The following is a 22,902-nucleotide window of genomic DNA, read 5'->3' as shown; positions in this document are numbered from 1 at the left end:
ATGACATAGAGGCTGAGCCATAAAAAGGTCTCATGGAATCTCATCCAATGTCAAGCTTGTCAGTAGTAAGTCTTCGAGTGATGGGCACTCATCTAATTTTATTTGATTATGGAGGAAAACAACAAATCACATACGCACAATAAACTCATATTTAACCCCTATTAGAAGCAGAATCAACTTGGAATATACTTCTAATGTGCAGGCTGTACCACTCTCCTATAATAAGGGTTGCAACTTCACCTCACAGTAAGGGATTTCAAAGATTGAAAGGTTATTTATTATCGAAGTATGTATACAGAATACAGCTCTGAGCTTCGTCCTCCTGGAGACCGCCATGAAACAAAGAAACACAATGGAACATGTTCAAAGGAAAACATCAAACACCCAATGCACAAAGTAAAGAATAGCTTGAGCAAACAGCAGAAAGCAAGCGAACAATGCATAGAATATCAACATCAAACCAGGAGTCCAGGGGTATTCAGTTTAGCTCAGTTCAGCACCACGCTGATGGCCAACTGCAGGCTGCAGAGCCAGTATTCACTGAGCTGGCCCAATCCATATCAACTGCCTGCTTTAACCAGTCAAAAACAGTAAAAAGGAGTAACTAAAATCCAGAAACACGTGTACCATGGACCTCAAGGTCCCCAAAATGAGTCCACAGCCACAAGCCTCGCCAATTAATCCTTGCAACATGGATCCCAAGACGCCTGCACTTTCCTCCGACAGCAGCTAGCGAGAGGGAGCGGAAGACTGGTCAAATGCAGGCAGATGCCACTGAACACCCGCCTGTCCTCTGCTCTCGCCTTTGTTGACTTCAACCTTATTCAACACCTCAATCGGAAAGAAGCAATAAAGTGGATCATGGGCTCATGCTCTCAGCGCCTCTGTTGGACAGAAGCAATGGAGTCGAGCTCATGCTCTCAGAGCCTCAGTCGGAGAGGAGCAATGAGGTGGATCATGAGCTTGTGTCTTGTGTCCTGTGTCCAGGCTTCCTGGCTACCACAGCGCATACTCCACTCCCAACCTCACTGAATTCCCTCAAAGACAGGAAAGTACCAGATCCCTCAATTGGCCCAAAACACACCGTTAAAATGTAGTCTCTGGTTCAGTGGGCTCTCAATGTCTGGCCTGATTGTTTAAGCCACATTCAGAAAGAAAAGTGTCCAGGAAACATTGAGCTATTATATTGGGGTTCAACAAATATTTTGTAAAAATTGTAGATCTTTCCTCTTCTAGAGACAGAAAGATCTCACAGTATGCTTTATTTTCCTTCCTCTATCTTCTTTATTATTGTCTATAGTCATTGTTGCCCACAAGCTTCATCCATAAGCTATCTCATATTCTTGGGATACAAATGTTTTTAACCACAACACACCATAAAATAAAATCAATACTTTTTAAAAACGCAAACAACAGGAATTCTGCAGATGCTGGAAATTCAAGCAACACACATCAAAGTTGCTGGTGAATGCAGCAGGCCAGGCAGCATCTCTAGGAAGAGGTACAGTCGACGTTTCAGGCCGAGAGCCTTCGTCAGGACTCAGGACTCTTCCTAGAGATGCTGCCTGGCCTGCTGCGTTCAACAGTAACTTTGATGTGTGTTGCCTCAATACTTTTTAGCCCAGTGAAATTAACTGTACAAGGAGACAAAGGCCTGGTTATCCTTTTGACTGCCAGAGAAACAATCTTCAAAAATAAATTCAACCCAATATATTTTACTTTAACATATTAATAAAACAACAAGAGCATATAAGTGTGATACAGCAACTTCGTGATGCTATTTGAATTCTATATTACATCAACAAACTTCAGCTTGTGTTAATAGCTTGCTGGAGCCACATTTCTAATTTCTTTAAATGCTACCTACCACAAATAGCTCTCAGCCAGGGACAAGGTTTAATGTACTGACTGGCTCTTTGGGCTTTTCACTATTCTGAAATGAAGCTATAAAATCTCCTTACCTGATGTACACAATCCAGAAACTGCAGGAAAACTGGAGCAAAGCCACTCCCCTGGCTGTTAGGAGTTAAATTACTACGCTGGCTGAACTTGTGGCCAAAGGACAACCATTCTTTTTCAATAAGTATTTTAAAGCCTTCCAGTGTTCTGTAGAATGGGTCACATAGGAGTTGTGCAAGTGAAACAACCTGGGAAAATAACAGAGAAAGGCACGTGAAGTGGCCAGTCTAAGAATCCATAATGTCTTGTAAATTCACAGCAATCTGATAAATTATAAGGGTGTTATCACGCTATATTCTTTATTTTCATGTACCAACCAAAGGTGAAAACCTTTTAACCACTGAATTGCCTCATATCGATTATCCAGTTATAAAGACAATTTCCTGATTTTGGTCTTTCTGATTACTTCTGGAGGGAAACAGTTGTATTCAAGGCATTGAACAGTATATTGTGCATATTACATGTCAAAGTACGTTGTTATGCACTTATCCTTCCCACATTGCTTCTTAATGAATTCTGGAATTATTCATACAAGACTATTAAATGTATATGTTAGCACATTCCAAGAGCCTGATCTTTTCTTAATCTGATATTCCAAAGTAAGGGAGAAAGCCAGTTCAAGCTGGGGAATTAATTCCAGAAGTTGGAGCTAAGGCAGCTGAAGACTGGGCTTTGCTGGTAAATTAACTGGTATCAGGTACACGGGAGAGACCGGAATGGCAGAAGTGGGAGAGATACAAGCACAGTGGAGTTGCAGGTAACATAGTTTAACATCTATGCATCATAGCAGAATCCTGAGCCCTTGTAGTCAGTATATCAGAGAAGGACCAGCCAGACATTACCAAAATTACAAAATAGAAAGTAGAGTTATAAATAACCTTAGTTTAATACAGAATATTGCAATGATAAGGTCAAATCTAGAGATTGCAAAGACAAGGATGAGAGCTTAAACAGCAGATGTACTTTCAGATTGGAGAGTTGTGACTAGTGGTGTCCCACAGGGATCTGTTCTGGGACCTCTACTTTTCATCATTTTTATTAACAACCTGGATGTGGGGGTAGAAGGGTGGGTTGGCAAGATTGCAGACGACACAAAGGTTGGTGGTGTTGTAGATAGTGTAGAGGATTGTCGAAGATTGCAGAGAGACATTGATAGGATGCAGAAGTGGGCTGAGAAGTGGCAGATGGAGTTCAACCCGGAGAAGTGTGAGGTGGTACACTTTGGAAGGACAAACTCCAAGGCAGAGTACAAAGTAAATGGCATGATACTTGGTAGTGTGGAGGAGCAGAGGGATCTGGGGGTACATGTCCACAGATCCCTGAAAGTTGCCTCACAGGTAGATAGGGTAGTTAAGAAAGCTTATGGAGTGTTAGCTTTCATAAGTTGACGGATAGAGTTTAAGAGTCGTGATGTAATGATGCAGCTCTATAAAACTCTGGTTAGGCCACACTTGGAGTACTGTGTCCAGTTCTGGTCGCCTCACTATAGGAAGGATGTGGAAGCATTGGAAAGGGTACAGAGGAGATTTACCAGGATGCTGCCTGGTTAAGAGAGTATGCATTACGGTCAGAGATTAAGGGAGCTAGGGCTTTACTCTTTGGAGAGGAGGAGGATGAGAAGAGACATGATAGAGGTGTACAAGATATTAAGAGGAATAGATAGAGTGGATAGCCAGCACCTTTTCCCCAGGGCACCACTGCTCAATACAAGAGGACATGGCTTTAAGGTAAAGGGTGGGAAGTTCAAGGGGGATATTACAGGAAGGTTGTTTACTCAGAGAGTGGTTGGTGCGTGGAATGCACTGCCCAAGTCAGTGGTGGAGGCAGATACACTAGTGAAGTTTAAGAGACTACTAGAAAGGTATATGGAGGAATTTAAGGTGGGGGGTTATATGGGAGGCAGTGTTTGAGGGTTGGCACAACATTGTGGGCCGAAGGGCCTGTAATGTGCTGTACTATTCTATGTTCTATATAAAACAGAATCAGACAACATTTCAGAAGCATTAACAACAGGAATTCTACAGATGCTGGAAATTCAAGCAACACACATCAAAGTTGCTAGTGAATGCAGCAGGCCAGGCAGTACCTCTAGGAAGAGGGACAGTCGATGTTTCAGGCCGAGACCCTTCGTCAGGACTGATGAAGGGTCTTGGCCTGAAACGTCAACTGTACCTCTTCCTAGAGATGCTGCCTGGCCTGCTGCGTTCACCAGCAACTTTGATGTGTATTGCTTGCATTTCAGAAGCATATTGTCTTAGTGCTGGATAGGATTTGTTGTCAAGGAGTTAGCTCAGAACAAATATCACAGCAAATGTACAAATAAATTTATTCATCCAAAGGTTATTTGGATGGAAAATGGTGGCTTGAGAACAAAGATCATAAAGGGGATTAAAGCTAATGCTTATACTCTTTCTAACATTTAGCTGGAGAGAATGTGTCCTAATTTACTACTGGTGAGATGATGGATCTGGACAGACAGACAAGGTGACAAATCAGAAACCGTGGAAGGGCTCAAGAGAAAGTCTCACGCTTGGACTAGATGTGACATTATTTTGGATAAATTTGTGAGGAATAGCATAGGAAATAGGGTAGGGGTAACAGTCAATATTGAGGGGTGGGGCTCCAGATAGAAACCTGAGAAAGAAAAACATTTGCAGATAATCCTCAAGCTAAAAATGGGACAAAATAAAGGCAGTTCCACTTAGAGGTACTGCAGTAGGTCCAGGTATAGAGAGGGTATGGGTGGCGTTTTGGAGATAAAGGTGGAAAAGGGAGTACCTGTTCAGTTGGCTATATGAACAGAATAGCTCATGGACAAAATGAAGCCAAACTAAGAAATGTCATCGGGATGAGAAAGAATAATGGGCAGAAGGGTTCCAAATGCTCATGGGCTGACTGAGCAGATTTCACAGTTGCTCATTTTGATTCTGATTCTGATTATCCTAAATCTATCCACATCTGCTGGTGTTATAATAATTTCATTGCATCACCCGGCTTCAACTATTTGCAGCAATAAAGTAACTAAATTGTAAGACTTCTTTGGACAATATGGCATTCTAACCACTGAGAAATACAAGTTTTTTTTTTCTCCCACAGTCATCCTTAAAGCATCTCAGATAGTAAGGGCTATGAAATTATTAAAAAATTACTATATATAAAATCTTTATCTATAAGATTTTATATATTATAACATGAAATAAATATTCATTGAATATAAAAATAGTAAGCAACAATTTAAATAACCATCAAATACCTATATTAACTTTAGGAGGAAGAAACTGGAGGTACATGGACCAGTTCTCATCGGAGGATCAGCAACTTTAAATTCTTTGGTTACTAATTCAGAGAATCTGTCCTGGGCCCAGCACACAAGTGCAATTATGAAGAAAGCATTTCAGCACCTCTACTTCCTCAGAAGTTTGTAAAGATTGGAAAAACATCTAAACCCTTGACAGGCTTCTATAGATGTATGGTGGAGAGCACATTGACTGGTTGTATCAAGGCCTGGTATGGAAACACCAATGCCCTTGAATAGAAAATCCTGCAAAAAGTAGTGGATATGGTAGTCCATCATGGCTAAAGCCCTCCCTACCATTGAACAGATCTACACAAAGTGATGTCGCAAGAAGTAAGCATTCATTATGAAGGACTCCCATCACCCAGGCCATGCTCTCTTCACTCAACTTCACTCGCCCTATCACTGAACTGTTCCCATAAACTATGGATTCTTCATCTATGTTCCCGATATTCATTGTTTATTTATTATTATTATTACACTTTTTTTCTTTTGTATTTGAACAGTTTGTTGTCTTTTGTACATTAGTTATTTGTCCTTTTGGATGTGTTCTTTCATTGATTCCATTATGTTTCTTGGATTTACGGAGTATGCCTGCAAGAAAACAAATCTCAGTGCTGTGTATATGGTGACATATACTTCAATAATAAATTTATTTTGAACTTTGAAATACCTGCCTCCAAAATAGTAACTTAAAAATTTTTTGGACAGTTTATTAGGTAATCTGGTTTGAAATGAGCAGAATCCAAACATTACTTTGTTGGTTTAATATGATTTAGGATTGATAAAAGCAGTCTAATAATGTGCTAGAAGGCTGATTTATGATTTTGCAGTTTCTTTTTAAACTACTGATGAAGGGGAACTATTTAAATGATAATTATTTTATGGATTTGGCAAAGAATTATCCTGTCCTTATGACTTTATGCAGAAATAATTTTCAGAATTTAACATTAATGGAACAATTAATGTCTTGTTATATTTCGGTTACTTTCCTTTTTCACGTCTTAATTTTGCTACATAAAATCCTGAAATCTCCCTAATACACTTGAACTGGAATAAAACAAAGCAATAACATTTATGAATAAGTACCATATAGTAAATAATATCAGCATTATTGACAACTAAGGATTACGTGTGAGCACTTGCTGAGTGACATAATCTGCTAGGGAAAAGACAGAATTTGTAAATGGGGTCTCCTTGTTGCTAATGTGCATTGTAACTGGCACATAAAATAATGAAGTTTAAGATACTGGCTATGAATCCATCCCACTGAAATACCACTTCCGTGCAAAGCCCAATGGTAAAACAATGGGCAGTGCTCTACTAGACCCAATGTTTTGCAGTTGCAAAATTTTTTCTTTAATTGAAGGTGTTGCTAGTGTTACTGTTTTGGTTGTTCTGGACTGAAGACGGCCCATAAATCTTGCCAATAGAAGCCAGAACCCAACAATGTACAAGGTCTACTCAGGTTATAGCAGGTTTCCATTCCTGTGAACTGTTCATAGCCCAAATAATTCATAAATTGGAAATTCAGCCATGAACTGAGTTCCCACACAGCAGAAGATGCCTTCAGCCCCGCAGCATCTAGCAAATCTATACTGGTTTTCTCAGATTTATCCATATTTCACGGTTGTAGATTGGTTGGGTGTTTGTAAGATGGGGAAGACCTGTATGTTACTGATTATTAAGACATTGCTAAACATGTAAATAAAAAAAATAAGTTATTTCAAAGAAAGATAAAAGGATGAATTTGTTTAAAACATGATAAGCTGCTGTAATTAATAAAAATGTAAAAATGCGATGAAATAAGGAAAAACAAAAATCTTACTCAAACTTTCCTTCTATATTAATGGTAACCACCCATTCGAGTGCATGTGGCTGTACCTTTTCTAACATAGGACCTTGATTTAACAACTAATAGAATTCTCCTACAGGTGATGGTAAAATTGGGGTGCAGGAGAATGGTAGGTACACTAGTTTCTAGGCTTCAAAGTGCTCCAGTGTCAAGGTGTGGAATTCCAAAATGTGCTGTTGATCACATTGGGGCTAGTCAGTAGCTCTCTATGGAATTGCTGACTAGCTTCAGCATATTTAGGGTCAAAATTGCACATTTTCAGTTCCACAATGGAATTGCTATTTAAAAACCATTTGAACAGGGATCCGTATCCGCAAGTGCAGATGATGACAAATTGAATTTAATTTAGTGCTATATGGCAGCGACAATGAAGTCAGAAAGAGGAACAAATGCTTTCTATAAAAGAGTAAAAAGAATTTTAAAGTTAAGAAAATCTATAAGGAGGTTAACATCTGAATGCAGTTTGATAAAATACAGACTAAACAATTTCAAACATAAAGTAAGGTGACCTTAAAGGAGTACACCCCACAGTTTACTGATCTTAGACCACAAGACAAAGGAGCAGAAGTAGGCCATTCGGCCCATCGAGTCTGCTCCGCCATTTTATCATGAGCTGATCCATTTTATCCTATTTAGTCCCACTTTTTTTTTAAGTCCATAAGACCATCTTAATATTGAATGCTTACAACTGTATTCAACAAAAGCAGTAAAAATGATTTTCTGTCTATCATCTTGCTGGGAGGTAAACACTTGTTACTGAAGTCAGTTTGATATATCATTGACATATATACGACATGACTAATTCCTGTGGGATATCAATGCCTACTGGGCTCTGCAGCCAAACATTTCAAAAATAGTTTACAAAATAAATTCATAACTGAGAATAGGCAGCAAATACTTACTTACCTTGAGATATACACTCTATTCAAAGTTACTACAACGTATTTCCCTCTTTAAAACTGCTAAATGGGATCAACAATTTGATTTGGCAATGATTTATAACCAGTAACCATATAACCACTTAAAACTCCCATTGGGCATGAAAAGGTAAACGTTTGCTCAGGCCTGCAGGAGTATGTAATGCCAGTAAAGAATCAAGTGTCAATGGGATTTTAAAACTGTGTATTTAGTTCATTGCAGCTGATTTCAGCACTTAAATGGCAAAGCATAACCATCTAGTATTGCTTTACATGTTGTTGATACTGGATATTCTTTGAGGTAATTCCAGAAAAAAAAGCACTGACAGAAAAAAGCGAGATGTGTTACAAACTATTGGGTGGTCAGATTTCTTGCTTTCTCACTTAGGGACAGAGCTGAGGGCTTCATCGCCAGTAAAAGGCACAAACATATACCAGAGACCAATTTTCACTTCAGTGGGGTCACATCAGTGATTCCCAAGGCTAGGGCAAGTGTTATGCTGTCCTAATTTTCCAGAGAAAGAAATCATATTCACTGAGGTTAACGTCAGTTCAAAGGGATTATCCTGATAGAGAACCTACAGGTCTATAGCCAGGTAATTTAGGAAGGATGCTGCAAGGGAGCTCTAAGGGAGTCTTCTCTTAATGCTTGTATCCACTCTGACTGCCCATGATCCCAAAGGAGATGATGTAAAGAAAAGAGTTCCACTAATCTACCTAAAAGAGTAGCCATTAACAAACTGAGATGTAGTATTTATCAACAGAGGTGTGCTTAAAGGATTCCAAGGTCAGAAATTATAGGTGCCTTTATTCTTTTGCATCCCAATGTCATCCAAGAAGAGTAATGAAAATATCCAGACAAATTGTATGCCATTTTTGGTGCCAGTGAATTAATCGGAGAGTGCTAAGCTTGAGTATGTAGAATGGTGAGTAGTAATCTGCTGATGAACATTTATGGTGTCTGAAAGTGTAATTAACATTCAATTTGACTTCAGCATGAATAAAACCTAGTTCTTCTGTGATTTTGTTTTAGTATTCATTTTCTAGGGTTTATGATGCACCAGCAAAGCCAGCATATATCATCGCCCTGATTGCTCTGGAGAAATGGCAATGATTTTTGAACTGCTGCATTGCCTTGGTACCTTATTTTAGAATTGCCAAAATATGTCACTTCCAATAGTATGTAGCAAAGTAACAAGCCTTTGAGTGTAATTATACTCTCAATTTTCTGAATCAAGTATCATACTGAACAAATGCTGATGGCAAGGAAGAATGACATCTCCATAAGTAGGCTTGGCAAATTAAAAGCATCAAGTATTCTGAATGAATTCAACTTCCAAATATTCACAGGAGAAACATAAGATATCTTTGAATAAAAGTTTCAAGTATAAATGAAATGGAATTCTTAGAAACCACTGGTTCCTAGGGAAATGAATTTCCAAGGATAGATGTTATTTAATCTAGAGCTTTAAAAAACTACAAAGAGAATTGCCGAATAATGACAATCAAGACAGACACTAGGGAGACATAAAAAGACAGGAAACAGACTAATGCAGTGGCACATTCAAACACAGACCCATCAATCTTCTACTTCAAGGAAATTATACAATCAGAGTAAATGTGGATCAAATAAAAATGCTGCCTAACAAACCAATTGAATTTGCAAGGAAGTGACAAGGCAAGCTAGCTATGTAACCTGACTGATATAGCATATCTTTACTTCTAAAAGCTTGGTAAATTCCATATGAAGGGCTTTTAATTAAATTCGAAAGGCAGTAGAATTAAGAGGAATTCCTCTAAATGATTCAGGGTTAAAAAATGGATGCTTGTGAAAGGAAATAAATCAGTGGAAGGAAAAGTAATGGCTCAAAATGTCTGTAAAAATAGCTCCCAGTACGGGGCTGTACTTTCCTGTGGACACAGCAACCGCCTGATGGGTTTTTGCCTGTTGTGGACAAATCGCCTGAGTGATAGATCACAACAGCAGCATTTTTAAAAAAGTGCTTTCTCTAATGCAAATACAACAGCAAATTGAATATCATAAAGTCACCAAATAGGCAAAGATTTTACCTTGGGTATATAATTTCATTACGCATGCAACAGAGTTTTACTGCACCCATGTAAACTAAAATAATTAGAGTGTATGAGCAGACAATTTTCTGGGTAATTTACAGATGACCATGTGATATAATAATACAAATTACAGATGATAATGATAATATTTCTCCAACATTTTATACAGACTAAGTAATCAATAAAGATTCAGACATGACCACTGTCTGCAGTTGGTTGCTCATTAAGATCTTTCATCATAAGTTCAGGATCAATTAATCTACATTTGTTATCATAATCCTGTTTGAAGACTTGTCATTTATACAAATTCCTCTGGGTTATTTTACACCAACAATTTCTGCTAGAAATACAAATTCATCGTGGCTGAGAAAATACTGAAAGTATATTATCAGTGACATAACAGAAAAGACCATAAGACCTAGAAGCAGAATTAAGCCATTCAGCCCATCCATTACTCCACCATTCCATTATGGCTGATTTATTATCCCTTTCAACCCTGTTGTCCTGCCTTTTCCCAGTAACCTTTGACACCCTGATTAATCAAGAACATATCTACCTTAAATATACCCAATGACTTGGCCTGCACAACTGTCTGCGTAAAAGAACTCCACAGATTCACCACCCTCTGGCTAAAGAAATCTTTCCTCATCTTTGCTCTAAATGGACGTCCCTCAATTCTGAGGCTGTGCCTCCTAGTCTTAGACTCCCCACAATGGGAACCATCTTCTCCACATCCACTCTATCCAAACCTTTCAATATTCAATAGGTTTCAGTGAGACTGCTCCCCCCCCCCATTCTTCTAAACTCCAGTGAGTACAGGCCCATAACCATCAAATGCTCCTCATATGTTAACCCTTTCATTCCTGGGATCCTTCTCCTGAATCTCACCTCGACTCTCTCCAATGCCAGCTTGTCTTTTTTTAGATAATGGACCCAAAATTGCTCAGCAATGCCTTTTAAAACCTAGCATTATATCCTTGCTTTTGCATTCTAGTCCTCTTGAAATGAATGTTAACATTGCATTTTCTTTTCTTAATATCTATTCAACCTGCAAGTTAACATTTTGAGAATCGTGCACACGGACTCTCAAGTTCTTCTGCACCTCCGATTTATGAATTCCCCTCATTTAGAATATAGTTCACAATTTTATTCCTCTTGGTGAAGTACATGACTGTGCACTTCCCTGCATTATATTCCATTCTCCACTTCTTTGCCCATTCCCCCTACCTCTCTAAGTACTTCCACAGACACCCTGCTTCCTCAACATTGCCTGCCCTTCCACCTGTCTTCACATCGTCCAGAAACTTGGCCACAAAGCCATCAATTTCTTCATCCAAGTCATTAACAAAGAATGTAAAAAGAAGTGGTCCCAATACTGAACCTGTGGCACACCACTAGTCATGAGCAGCCAGCCAGAAAATGCCCCCTTTATTTCCCACTCTTTGCCTTCTGCCAACCAGCTAATTCTCTATCTAATCTAGTAACTTTTCTGTATTACCATGGGCTCTTATTTTGTTAAGCAGCCTCATGTGCAGCACCTTGCTAAAGGCCTTCTGAAGTTCCAAATAAACAACCTCCACTGACAACACACATCAAAGTTGCTGGTGAACGCAGCAGGCCAGGCAGCATCTCTAGGAAGAGGTGCAGTCGACGTTTCAGGCCGAGACCCTTCGTCAGAACCTCCACTGACTCTCCTTTGTCTATCCTTCTATTATTCCTCAAAGAATTCCAACAGATTTGTCAGACAAGATTTCTCCTTTAGAAAACCATGTTGACTTTGGTCTACTTAATCATGTTCCTACAAGTACCCCAAAACTTTATCCTTAATAATAGACTCCAACATCTTTTCAAGAACCAAATTCAAAGTAAATTTATTATAATTAGTATATATAAATCACAATATGCAACCCTGAGATTTGTTTTCATTTCAAGTTTGATTGTCATTCAACCAACAATGAATACCCATGAATACAACAAAACAAAATAGCGTTACTCCAGGCCAAGGTGCAAAACACAGTACCAACAGTCATACATAGCATAAGGTACATATAGCACATATAAGATAGCAAGCACATGTAAGATATCAATAAAATACAGTCACAAAATATATATATATATATAGTCTAACACCCTGAGTCCATGAATATTACAGCAGTTTGCAGTCGAATGCAATACAGCTTGCTTTTGCTGAGCGAACACCAGAGTACAGCAGTGTCTCCAACTTGGATGTCACACCATACTCCCCTCAAGATTCTGGTGGAGCGCATTGACTCCAATGCCGCCCTCCTGGGCGGCTGCAAACAGGTGACAGCTCGGCCTGAGGCCCAGTCCTCGCCATGACCAAGGCTATGAAGCTCCCCTGCTGTCTTTCCTCTCTTTATGGCTTTTTATTTGTCTTCTGTTGGTTTTTAAAAGCTTTCCAAATCTTTACCTTTCCACCAATTTTTGCTATATTGTATAACCTCTCTTTTGCTTTGATGCTGTCTTTGACTTCCTTTCTCAGCCAAGGTTGCCTTATCCTCCCTTTAGAATACTTCATCATCTTTGGAATGTATCTTTCCCGCATCTTCCCAATTTCTCCCAGAAGCACCACCGATTGCTGATCTGCCATCATCCCTGCTAGCGTTCCCTTCCTATCAACTTTGGCCAGCTCCTCACTCAGGTCTCTGTACTTCCTTTGACTCCACTCTTTTAATGATACATCCAATTTTAGTTCCTCCTCTTCAAAACTGCAGGGTGAATTCTATCATATTATATTCACTGCCTCCTTAGGGTTCCTTTACCTTAAGCTTCCTGATCAGATCAGTGTCATTATATAACACTCAATGCAGAAATGCCATTCCCCTAGTAGGTTCAACCACAAACTGCTCTAAACAGCCATCTTGTAGGCATTCTACAAATTACCCCTCTTGGGATCCAGCAACCACCAGATATTTCCAATCTAGCTGCATAGTGAAATCCCCCATGATTATTGCAACATTGCCGATATTACATAACCTTTCTATTTCCCATTGTATTTTGTAGCCCACATCTTAGCTACTTTTCAGAGGCCTATATATAACTCCCATCAGGGTCTTTTCACCCTTGCAGTTTCTTAACTCTACCTACAAGGATTCTACATCTTCAGATCCTATGTCATCTTTTCTAAGGATTTGATTTCATTTTTTTTTTAACCAATAAAGCCACCTCATCCCCTGCCTATCTGCCTGTTCTTTCGATAGAATATGTATCCTTGGATGTTAAGCTTTTGAGGATAGAAAAGTTTGAGCCGATGAATGAAATATTTGTATCTCCAATACATCATTTATGTTGCTAAAAAGTATTTCAACATATATATTTGTATATTTCACCTTAAGTAATTAACAGAATAACTTAAACCAATGTGGCTGTGTAATGAATACATTCTGTAACACGTGGATGGGCAAACTGCTGACATTGGCTTTCCACAGCAAAGCAATGGTAAATATCAGAAGCTATTGTCTAGATGTTGGAATATTCATTCTCAATACTTTGAAAAACATAATATGTAAATAAGTAAATTTAATTCAGTGCAGCACTAGAATGTAATTCGCTTAATTAGTCAGTCTTATTTTAATGAAATAGTCTCATTCAAAAAAGGCGAAGAGAAATACAAAATATCTAATTACTTTTTCAAATCTTGGGTGTCCAGACTTAAGAAAAGCTTCTTCCCCACTACTATTAAATGTCAAACCAATCATCTCTTTCACACCCTTTTCCTCATTCTCACACTCCTATTTCTACCCCTCTTGGATATTCCATTATTGTCACTTTAGCATTTCATTTTTCAATACTTCAGTCTGCACCCCAACCTTTGCGGTATTCTGCTCTGGTCCACTCATCAGTATGTACTGTTGCATTTATTACTACAATGTATACCATTTACCCTGAGCTTCACGTGAACAAGAAATTTCAATGTATATCATCTGTTGAATCAACGTTTTGATGGCGAGTTCTCCAAGATTTAAGCATAAAATAGAATTGATTCAATTTATAATGTATTGGAAATTTTAAAAATGCAACTGTTCCACAGGTTCACTGTAGATAATTATTTCATAGAATTACCTGTGTTGTAATGTCCATGCCATCTTCCAGGCTTACCATTACTGAGGAGCCACTTTCAAGCAGCTCTGCTATCACCACAGCCAGTTGCAGTATTCTATGTATCTGAGAAAAAAGAACAAATGCTACTAGAACTCTGGCAGAACGTCTTTGATTTACTAAACACTACACGTTATCAATATAATGCAACTGCAATTAGCTTACACATTTTGTTGCTTTATCAATATACTTGTATGATCTTGTTAATGTATTAGCTGACATTTGTCCATCAGTAACAAGCCTCTAATACTGTGACTCAGTAATAATAGTCACAGAGTTATAGTGCCTGGACACAGGCCCTTTGGCCCAACTCATCCCTGCCAACCAACAGGTCTAGATGAGCTAGTCTCATTTACCAGTGTTTGGGCCACATACCTTTCATAGTCTCTTATATCAAAATGGAGAAAAATACATAATATTGCTGTGTATATTCATAACTAAAAATTCACTCATTCATTAACGCAGCTTACCATCATTCTAATGAGCGCATTCAATTAAATGTATAAACTGAAAGAAAAGAACAAATAGCCTTGCTCGGATGAATGAATTTCTCAGGTATGCTTATACTCAACAGAGAACATTTTCCACCTTTTGTTTATAGTTCTTTAGAAACAGAAAACCTACAGCACAATACAGGCCCTTCGGCCCACAAAGCTGTGCTGAACATGTCCTTACCTTAGAACTACCTAGGCTTACCCATAGCCCTCTATTTTTCTAAGCTCCATGTATCCATCCAGGAGTCTCTTAAAAGACCCTATTATTTCCCCCTCCACCACTGCAGCTGGCAGCCCATTTCACGCACTCACCACTCTCTGCGTAAAAAGCTTACCCCTGACATCTCTGTACCTACTTCCAAGTACCTTAAAAACTATGCCTTCTCGTGCTAGCCATTTCAGCCCTGGGAAAAAGCCTCTGACTATCCACACAATCAATGCCTGTCATTATCTTGTACACCTCTATCAGGTCACCTCTCATCCTCCGTCGCTCCAATGAGAAAAGGCCGAGTTCACTCAACCTATTCTCATAAGGCATGCTCCCCGATTCAGGCAACATCCTTGTAAATCTCTTCTGCACCCTTTCTATGGTCTCCACGTCCTTCCTGTAGTGAAGTGACCAGAACTGAGCACAGTATTCCAAGTGGGGTCTGAGCAGGGTCCTAAATAGCTGCAATATTACCCCTCGGCTCCGAAACTCAATCCCATGATTGATGAAGGCGAATGCACCGTATGCCTTCTTTGGTATTGGATATTATATAAAAACATTAATGTCTTGATTTTAGTTAATATCTCAAAATGCAAATTACAAGAGCCTTTGCTGTTAGAGAACTAAAACAACATTTTCAATTACAGACATTATGTGGTAAGAACTGCAACATATAGTAACCAATGTGTACATAAAATGTAACATTTTCAGAACTTAAAAGAAGCAATTCCTACTTCTATATTATTTATTGAATTTTGTTCCTGTTATCTGTCCTCATTCCTGAGGAGGAAAAAAAATAGGAGAAAAAATTATTTTGCAAGTCATCCTTTTCTCAAAATGTGTATTGTTTCACTATAATCTTCACTGTCTTCAGTGCTAAGGAATTAAATAAAAACTAATTTTAAATAACTAGCACAACGTAAATTATATACCTGGAGCAGCCATTCTGATTCTCCGAGAAGCTTGTACAAGGTCATGTCTGTGTCAACAGGGACAGTACTGGGCACACATGCCCTCATTAGCTTTTTGAAACTAGCTTTCACCTGTCGAACATCGACATAATCCACAGGTATGAGCTCACAGTTAAGAGCAAGGTCAAGTTTAAAGCCCTGAAAATAAAAATCTTGTTAACATTGCTGAAAGTGTTGAAATAAACCTGATTCAATTATATACATGGTATAGGCATACTTTTACTTTTCTTAGTTGTTGCAGAGTACTAGACTGGGCAACTGTAAAAAGAGGAATGATAAAAGGAGCAAAGTAACATCAATAGAGAAGAATCTTTAAGAAATAATAGTCGAGATTTTTGGCAGTTTAGAGCTAGCTTGTAAGAAAGGTTTTGCATAACAAGTACTCGAATTTTCAAAAGCATTTCTTGAGAATCTTATGAGAAATTGATACTAGGTTTTTCATACATACATCTCATCACCCATTCTTTTTATTTATTCAAAATGAACTAGATTAAAACATTTTTTCAAATTGTTTTTGTTTTCTCTTTAGCAATTTGAAAATAATAGTCTATAAAATTCACACTAGCAGTATTTTAGTGTTTGCAATCTAATTCAAGAATAACATGAATACATAAATGTGACGAATTCTATAAATAATTTAAGCTAATAATGGATTAGGTTTTATGTTTGCAAATTACGTTTATAATTTTGCAGGTGATCTAATCAGAATGTAAAGTGAAATACAATATAAAATTAAATCCTGTATGGAAATAATTGAAAAATATGAATGGAATCCAGTTTCAACTTACTCTTAGCTGAGATTTTTCCCCGAACAGGTATAGTGCTGCTTGGTGCTTGAGGAGCTGGCTCTGCAGAGAATTGTCACAGCCTGCTGTCACAGGGGATTCCTTTCCAGCTAATCTGGCGCCTACATCAGTGGTTGAAAACTGGGCATTGAAGCGACTACTGGAGCGCAGGCTGGCCCACATGCCTAAAGAGAAAAAGGAAATTAACTTTGAGAGATACTAGGATTAAATACTGAGACAAAAGTAGTAAAGAGGCTACTCATGCGATCTTGGATAGAAGGTTATCATGCTGCACAATAGTTCATTTGGCACTAAACTTGCTGAGTGCAGCAAAGTAATCATACTTGCTAATGATCTCAATGAAAGATTATCACAAATATCCAATGATCTGAAGCAAGAACATTAATTTTTCCTAAAGTCCTATTCAATTCAATACAATGCAGTACAGATCATTACAAAACAAATTACATTTATAAAATTTCAGACAGCAAATCACAAAGAGTAAACCAAAATTATTAGTTACATTACAAACATGTTAATAATGATTTTTATATCATTAACGAAAGGCGAAATATCCAAGTCTTTGAAATAATAAAAAGGTAAAACCCATTATATTTTAAAATGTCTCAGAGAAAACTTATGCATTTCATAGTATTTTAATCACAGAATCAATTTATAAATGGGTTAATTTAATGTTATTTCAAATGATTTTTAATAATTTGGAGAAGACCAAACAATAAAGATGACCTAATTTTCTGGTAGCAAACACAGAATTTCTTTGCTAAAACATGTATGCATGTTAACTTTGGAGACAAATACATTAGGCTAGGCTTAACTCAACTTAATAGGCTAGGCTCAAAACCAATCAAATAGGTTAGTAACTATTAAACACATTTTACCAGTACAACCTCATTACTCAACATTCTTTTCAAAGTGGATTCTAGTTTTTTTTGTAAGCCAGTTATCCAGAAATACAAGAAATGAATATTATGGACGGGAAAAAAAGCTTCCAAAATCATAACAGCTGATTTCAAAAGGAACCATTATTTTTGGAAGAAATAATGTACTCCCCATTGCAAGTATTTAGAATCAAATCATCCAATGCTGCATAAAGCATGTAAGAAAAATATTTTTGTATTCCAGTAAAAAAAATTACTATCTAACGTCATTGCAGTTAATTAAATAAATACCAGAGTTGCATAAATAAATTATTCGAGTAATGGCCATTTTTGGTTTAGAATTACAAATAAATATTAATCGTCAGATCGTAATGAACAGTAGAAGTTATCTATTTTGTTTCTCTTTCCCATGCCATCTTTCAAGAAATTCATGCATGAGTTTTTACTTCTGGATCATTTTTCTCCACTGAACCCATCTCGCGTGATTTCCTTAGTATCTTAAAAAAACTGATCTCTATGTTGAATATTCTGAGCAACAGAGTCTCAGCAGCCTTCTTGGATAGATTTTTTCCATCTTTTCTTGAATGGCTAACCATTTATTTTGAGATTGTCACCCACAGTTCTCAGTGAAACAACTTGGGAAGCCATATAACCTCACAAGCCTTAGGAATTTTGGATGTCTCACCTCACTCTTTTTAAAATCAAGAGACTATAGATTGACTTTGCTTAATCTCTTTTCAAAATACAAAATACATTACTCCAAAAATCAATATGGAAATCTTCACCAAAATATATATCAATCCTTGGTGCAAGATGTCTCTCAACATATACTCAAGTCTGCTAGTAATAGAGGCCTAAACCTGTCTGTTTCCTCTATGGTCAGCTGGGCCTGGATAGATACTTTGCCCAGCCACTTAATCCCTTCATGCAAATCATTGATATGTATAGTTTCAAATGGGGCCCAATCCCTCTCCACATTTTGGCACATTCGTTACAACCACCCAACCCAATAGTGATCCATTTATCTCTAATTTGAATTTCTATATGTTAACAAATTCTCATTCTACAACATTGTTTTATTGCTGATACCATATGCACTAAATTCAGAAATTCAGATCCTATAATTCTCGTAAAAACTATGAACAATTTATGGGGGTTAAGTAGAACACCAACTTGCACATCTTTGGAATGTGAAAAGAAACTGGCGTACTGGGGTAGGGGAAAGATAGAACCAAATGATCCCAGACCTGCCAACTCCACACAGACAACATGAGATCAGGGTGAACATTGCAGCTGTGAGGTAGCAGCTCTTTTAGCTGCACCACTGTACCACCCCTGACAAACCTGGTTTGACTTTCATAAATCCACACACAAATCCAGCATGTAAGTGCCATTATGAAGAAAGCACTGCAGCAACTCTACTATTTAAGAATTTGTGAAGATTCGGCATGTCATCTGAAACTTTCACAAATTTCAATAGATGTATGGTGGGGAGTATATTGACTGGTTACATCACGGCCTGGCATGGAAACACCAATGACCTTGAAGAGAAAATCCTGGGATATAGCCCAGTCCATCATTGGTAAAGCCCTTCCCACCTTCGAACACATCTACATGGAGCGTTGTTACAGGAAAGCAGTATCCACCATCAAGGACCCCCACCACTCAGGCCATGCTTTCTTCTTGCTGCTGCTGCCATCAGGAAGGAGATACAGGAGCTTTAGGACCCACAGCACCAGGTTTAGGAACAGTTATTACCCCTCAACCATCAGGCTTCAGAACTAAAGGGGATAATTTTCTCAACTTTATTCAGCCCAACCCTGAACAATTCCCACAACCTATGGAATAACTTTCAAGGACTTTCCAAATCAAATTCTCGATATTCACAGTATTGCTTATTTATTTTTTATTTTAGTATTTGCTCAGTTTGTTGTCTTTTGCATATTGGTTGTCCGTCCATCTTGTTGTGCGAGGTCTTTCACTGATTCTATTTCTGAGGAAAGTTTCTGGAAACTATGCAAGTCTGGAAGATGACTACTTCTCCCATCTCAGTCTAAATATAGATTATCAAGAAACTTATCCCCTTACATCCAACTATTTTTAAAATAATTTTCTTTGAGCCATTTATTCCCTCCAAATTTGTAGTTCTACATAATTTACAAGACTTTTTTTCTGTCTTGTTCAATGATGATAAATCATTTGTTTAGGTTTTTTTGTCATTTCTCTATTTCTTTATCTCAGTCCTTAATTGAACCACATTAACCTCAACTAACCTTTTTGTATGTACAACTTCTATATTTCTTGCCAAACTCTCGTCTTTCATCCTAATGTCCTGCTCTCCTTTTGCTGAATTCTGAAATATTCCTACTCTTCAGTCTTTCTGCTACTTTGGGAATGTTAAAACATTTTGTTTTGATCAAATGTAACTTTAATCATCTTGAATTCAAGGATATTCTACTTCTCATGTTCAATTCTAGTTTTGTCTTAAAGTGACATGTAAATTATGTATTCTTTAAATGTTACCAAACCTTCTAATGTAATTTCCCAATCTATCATAGCCAACTCACACCTCATGCCTTTGAAGCTTAGACAGCTTAATATTTATTGGTTTCAGATTGAACATAATCATTTTTCTTTTTTCTCATAAGCACTTCAACATTGTAGTAACTGTTCTCTCAATGCTTCTCACCGACCAGATCAATGATGACTGGTTTTTCATGACATCATATTAGACCTCTGTAGCTTTTACCAATCCTGTGCACTGATGCCTCCTTACCAGATGGTAATTCAACCAGTTAGAATGCATTGCTGTGAAGATGATGAAGGAAAGCCAACAACCATATTTCATTAAGAGTTTGAGGAGACTTGGTATGTCACCAAAGAATCTAGCAAATTTCTACAGATGTACTAAAGAGATCATTCTGACTGGTTGCACCACAGTCTGGTATGGTGACGCTAATGAACAGGATTGGAAAAAGCTGAAGGGGATTGTACACTCAGCCAGCTGCATCATGGGTACCTTTCAAAGGCAATGCCTTATATAAGGCAGCATCCATCATTAAGGACCCCCACCACCCGGGACATGACCTCTACCCATTACTACATCAGGGAGGAGGTACAGGAGCCTGAAGGCACATACACAATGATTTTGGAACAGCTTCTTCCCCACTGCCACTATATTTCTGAATGGTTCATAAACATTACCTCACTCTTTCGCTCTCTTTTTGCCCAACTTAATTATTTTTTATATTTCTTATTGTAACTTATAGAAATGTTTATGTATTGCACTGTACCACTGCCACAAAACCACAAATGTCAGTGATAATAAAACTGATGCAGATCTGAAATAGCCTGCTTCTTCATCATACACATTAGTAGCAAGAGCAGGCTGCCGAAACCCATCAGTTGACTCCATCATTTAATAAGATTATGGCAAATCTGACTGTAAACTTAACTTATTTTTGTCTACCAATGGTCTATTATGTCTTTGCTTATTAACATTCCTGCTTTAAAAATATTGAAGGATATTGCTTCCACCACATTGTAGGAACAGTCCCAAAGTCTGACTATCATCTAAATGGAGACAGACTACAAGTGAGTCAAACTTGAAGGGATTAGGATATTCCAGTGCAATAATTACTAAAAGTTAACTACTTGTTGCAACTGCCTATTCAATTGTTAGCCCTTATAGCAAAGAGGTTTGAATAGAGAGGTTTTATTGTACTTGTATAGGATGCTGTTGAGGTTACATGTTGAATACTATGCCTGGTTTCGCCCCCTTTACCTAAAAAAATGATAGAGTAGCAGTGGAGGTAGTCCCAAGAACATTTATCAGGCTAATTCCTGGGAGGAGTAGGTTGTCCTTTCAAGAGAGACTATACAGTTCAACTGTCCTTCTTTGGAGTAAGTAAGAATTAGGGGGTGACCTCATTTAAATATACAAGATCCTAAGGGGGCTTGAGCATAGTTGTTGAAATGTGTCCACTCATGAGAGAGTCACAAACAAGGGAACAAGTCAACAAAATAAGGCAGGCCACTTCTCTGCCCAAGGTCGTTAGATATATTAAAGGTGGAATAAATAAACACTTCCAGTCAAGATGGCGTCAGCGAACAATGATTTCTCAGGCGTCATCTTTCAGATAGCCAACCTCTTCAATTATTTCATGTTTTCTATGCCTTCTGCTTGTTCTTTTTGTCTTAACTGTTTCAGAGATTGTTGGAGCCTGTGATGTTCAGTTTGGAGTTTGATCAAAAGACCTGGCACTCTGCTGTCTCTGAAGAGGACCGTGAGCACGGTTGCCTCGTGCAGAAGACCCAGGGCCATGATCGACTTTCAAAGCGTCGAGGAAGATTGAAGCATCCAGGTGAATGTGGAGGAGGTCAGCAGCTGCTCTCCATGAACGCCACGGGTCAATAGTGGTTGCAGCTGGGTCAATGGCGTTCGGAAGGCCACAGGTCAGTGGTACAGCATTCGCTCTTCGCAGAAAGACTGAATTCCAATGGCTGCTTTCCTTGGTTCTGGCAAGAGGATGTTTCTGAAATTTATGTAATTGTTGGACCTTAGTTTATATTGCTCTCCTTCAGTTTTCTTTCTTGGTGCTGATTGGCAGGTTGGGGTTCCAGTTGGGCGATGTGTTGGTTTTTTTTTGCAAGGGAGAGGTTGGGGATTTGGGGTCTGATGTTCTTGTCATTTTTTTTCCTGTGTGGGCAATCTGTTAGTTTTTATTGTGGGAAAGGGGATTGGGGGTTTGGTGCTGTTATCGCTGTACTTTTTTTTTGCGGGGATGGGGGTTTAGAGTATTTGGTGTTTCAGTTGCCATTTTTCATGTGGCGATCTTTTAGTTTTTTGTGCGAGGGAGGAAGTGGGGGTCTGGGATTTGCAAGTTGTTTCTTTTTCCTTTTCATTGGGGGGGCTGATGTCTTTTCTTTCAATGACTCTTGTGGTTATTCTGATTTTCATGGCTTTCTGGAGAAGACAAATATCAGAATTGTATTATACATGCATACTTTTGACAATAAAAATGAACATTTGAAAGATTGAAAATTGTGGGTAATGGGAAATTGGCACAGAAGAGGAGTTGAGGTCAGCACAAATCAGCCATGAGATTTAAGATTGAGATGAGTGTTCTTGTGTTCTTCACGTTACTTTACAAAGACCTCTCAGAATATGAGATGTTTCAATCAATTACCTTTTCAATGAATCAAAAAACTCTCTCTTCTATGGTCCATGCTATTACAGTGTCTGATGGGGTGCAGCTCAGATTATGGAGATATTGCTACATTAAATGTTGGAAGGCATGGCAACCCTAGGAAGGATACAGTGATGA

General features: G+C 38.1%; 1 protein-coding gene across 2 annotated transcripts in view; it reads right to left on the bottom strand.

Moving 5' to 3' along the window:
• The window catches only part of sbf2 (SET binding factor 2), a 569,459-nt gene that overhangs the window by 26,728 nt on the left and 519,829 nt on the right, over window positions 1-22,902 (bottom strand). For both annotated transcript variants that reach the window (XM_063061848.1, XM_063061849.1), the window contains 4 exons: window positions 16,680-16,861; window positions 15,853-16,029; window positions 14,183-14,284; window positions 1,962-2,147 (listed from right to left, as the gene is read on the bottom strand). In XM_063061848.1, the coding sequence (XP_062917918.1) occupies window positions 1,962-2,147; window positions 14,183-14,284; window positions 15,853-16,029; window positions 16,680-16,861 (647 nt within the window). The remainder of the gene's footprint in view (window positions 1-1,961; window positions 2,148-14,182; window positions 14,285-15,852; window positions 16,030-16,679; window positions 16,862-22,902) is intronic.

This window comes from Mobula hypostoma, chromosome 11 (genome assembly GCF_963921235.1).
Source record: "Mobula hypostoma chromosome 11, sMobHyp1.1, whole genome shotgun sequence".
NCBI classification, from domain to species: Eukaryota; Metazoa; Chordata; class Chondrichthyes; order Myliobatiformes; family Myliobatidae; genus Mobula; species Mobula hypostoma.
This window is presented reverse-complemented; position numbering and strand designations above follow the sequence as displayed.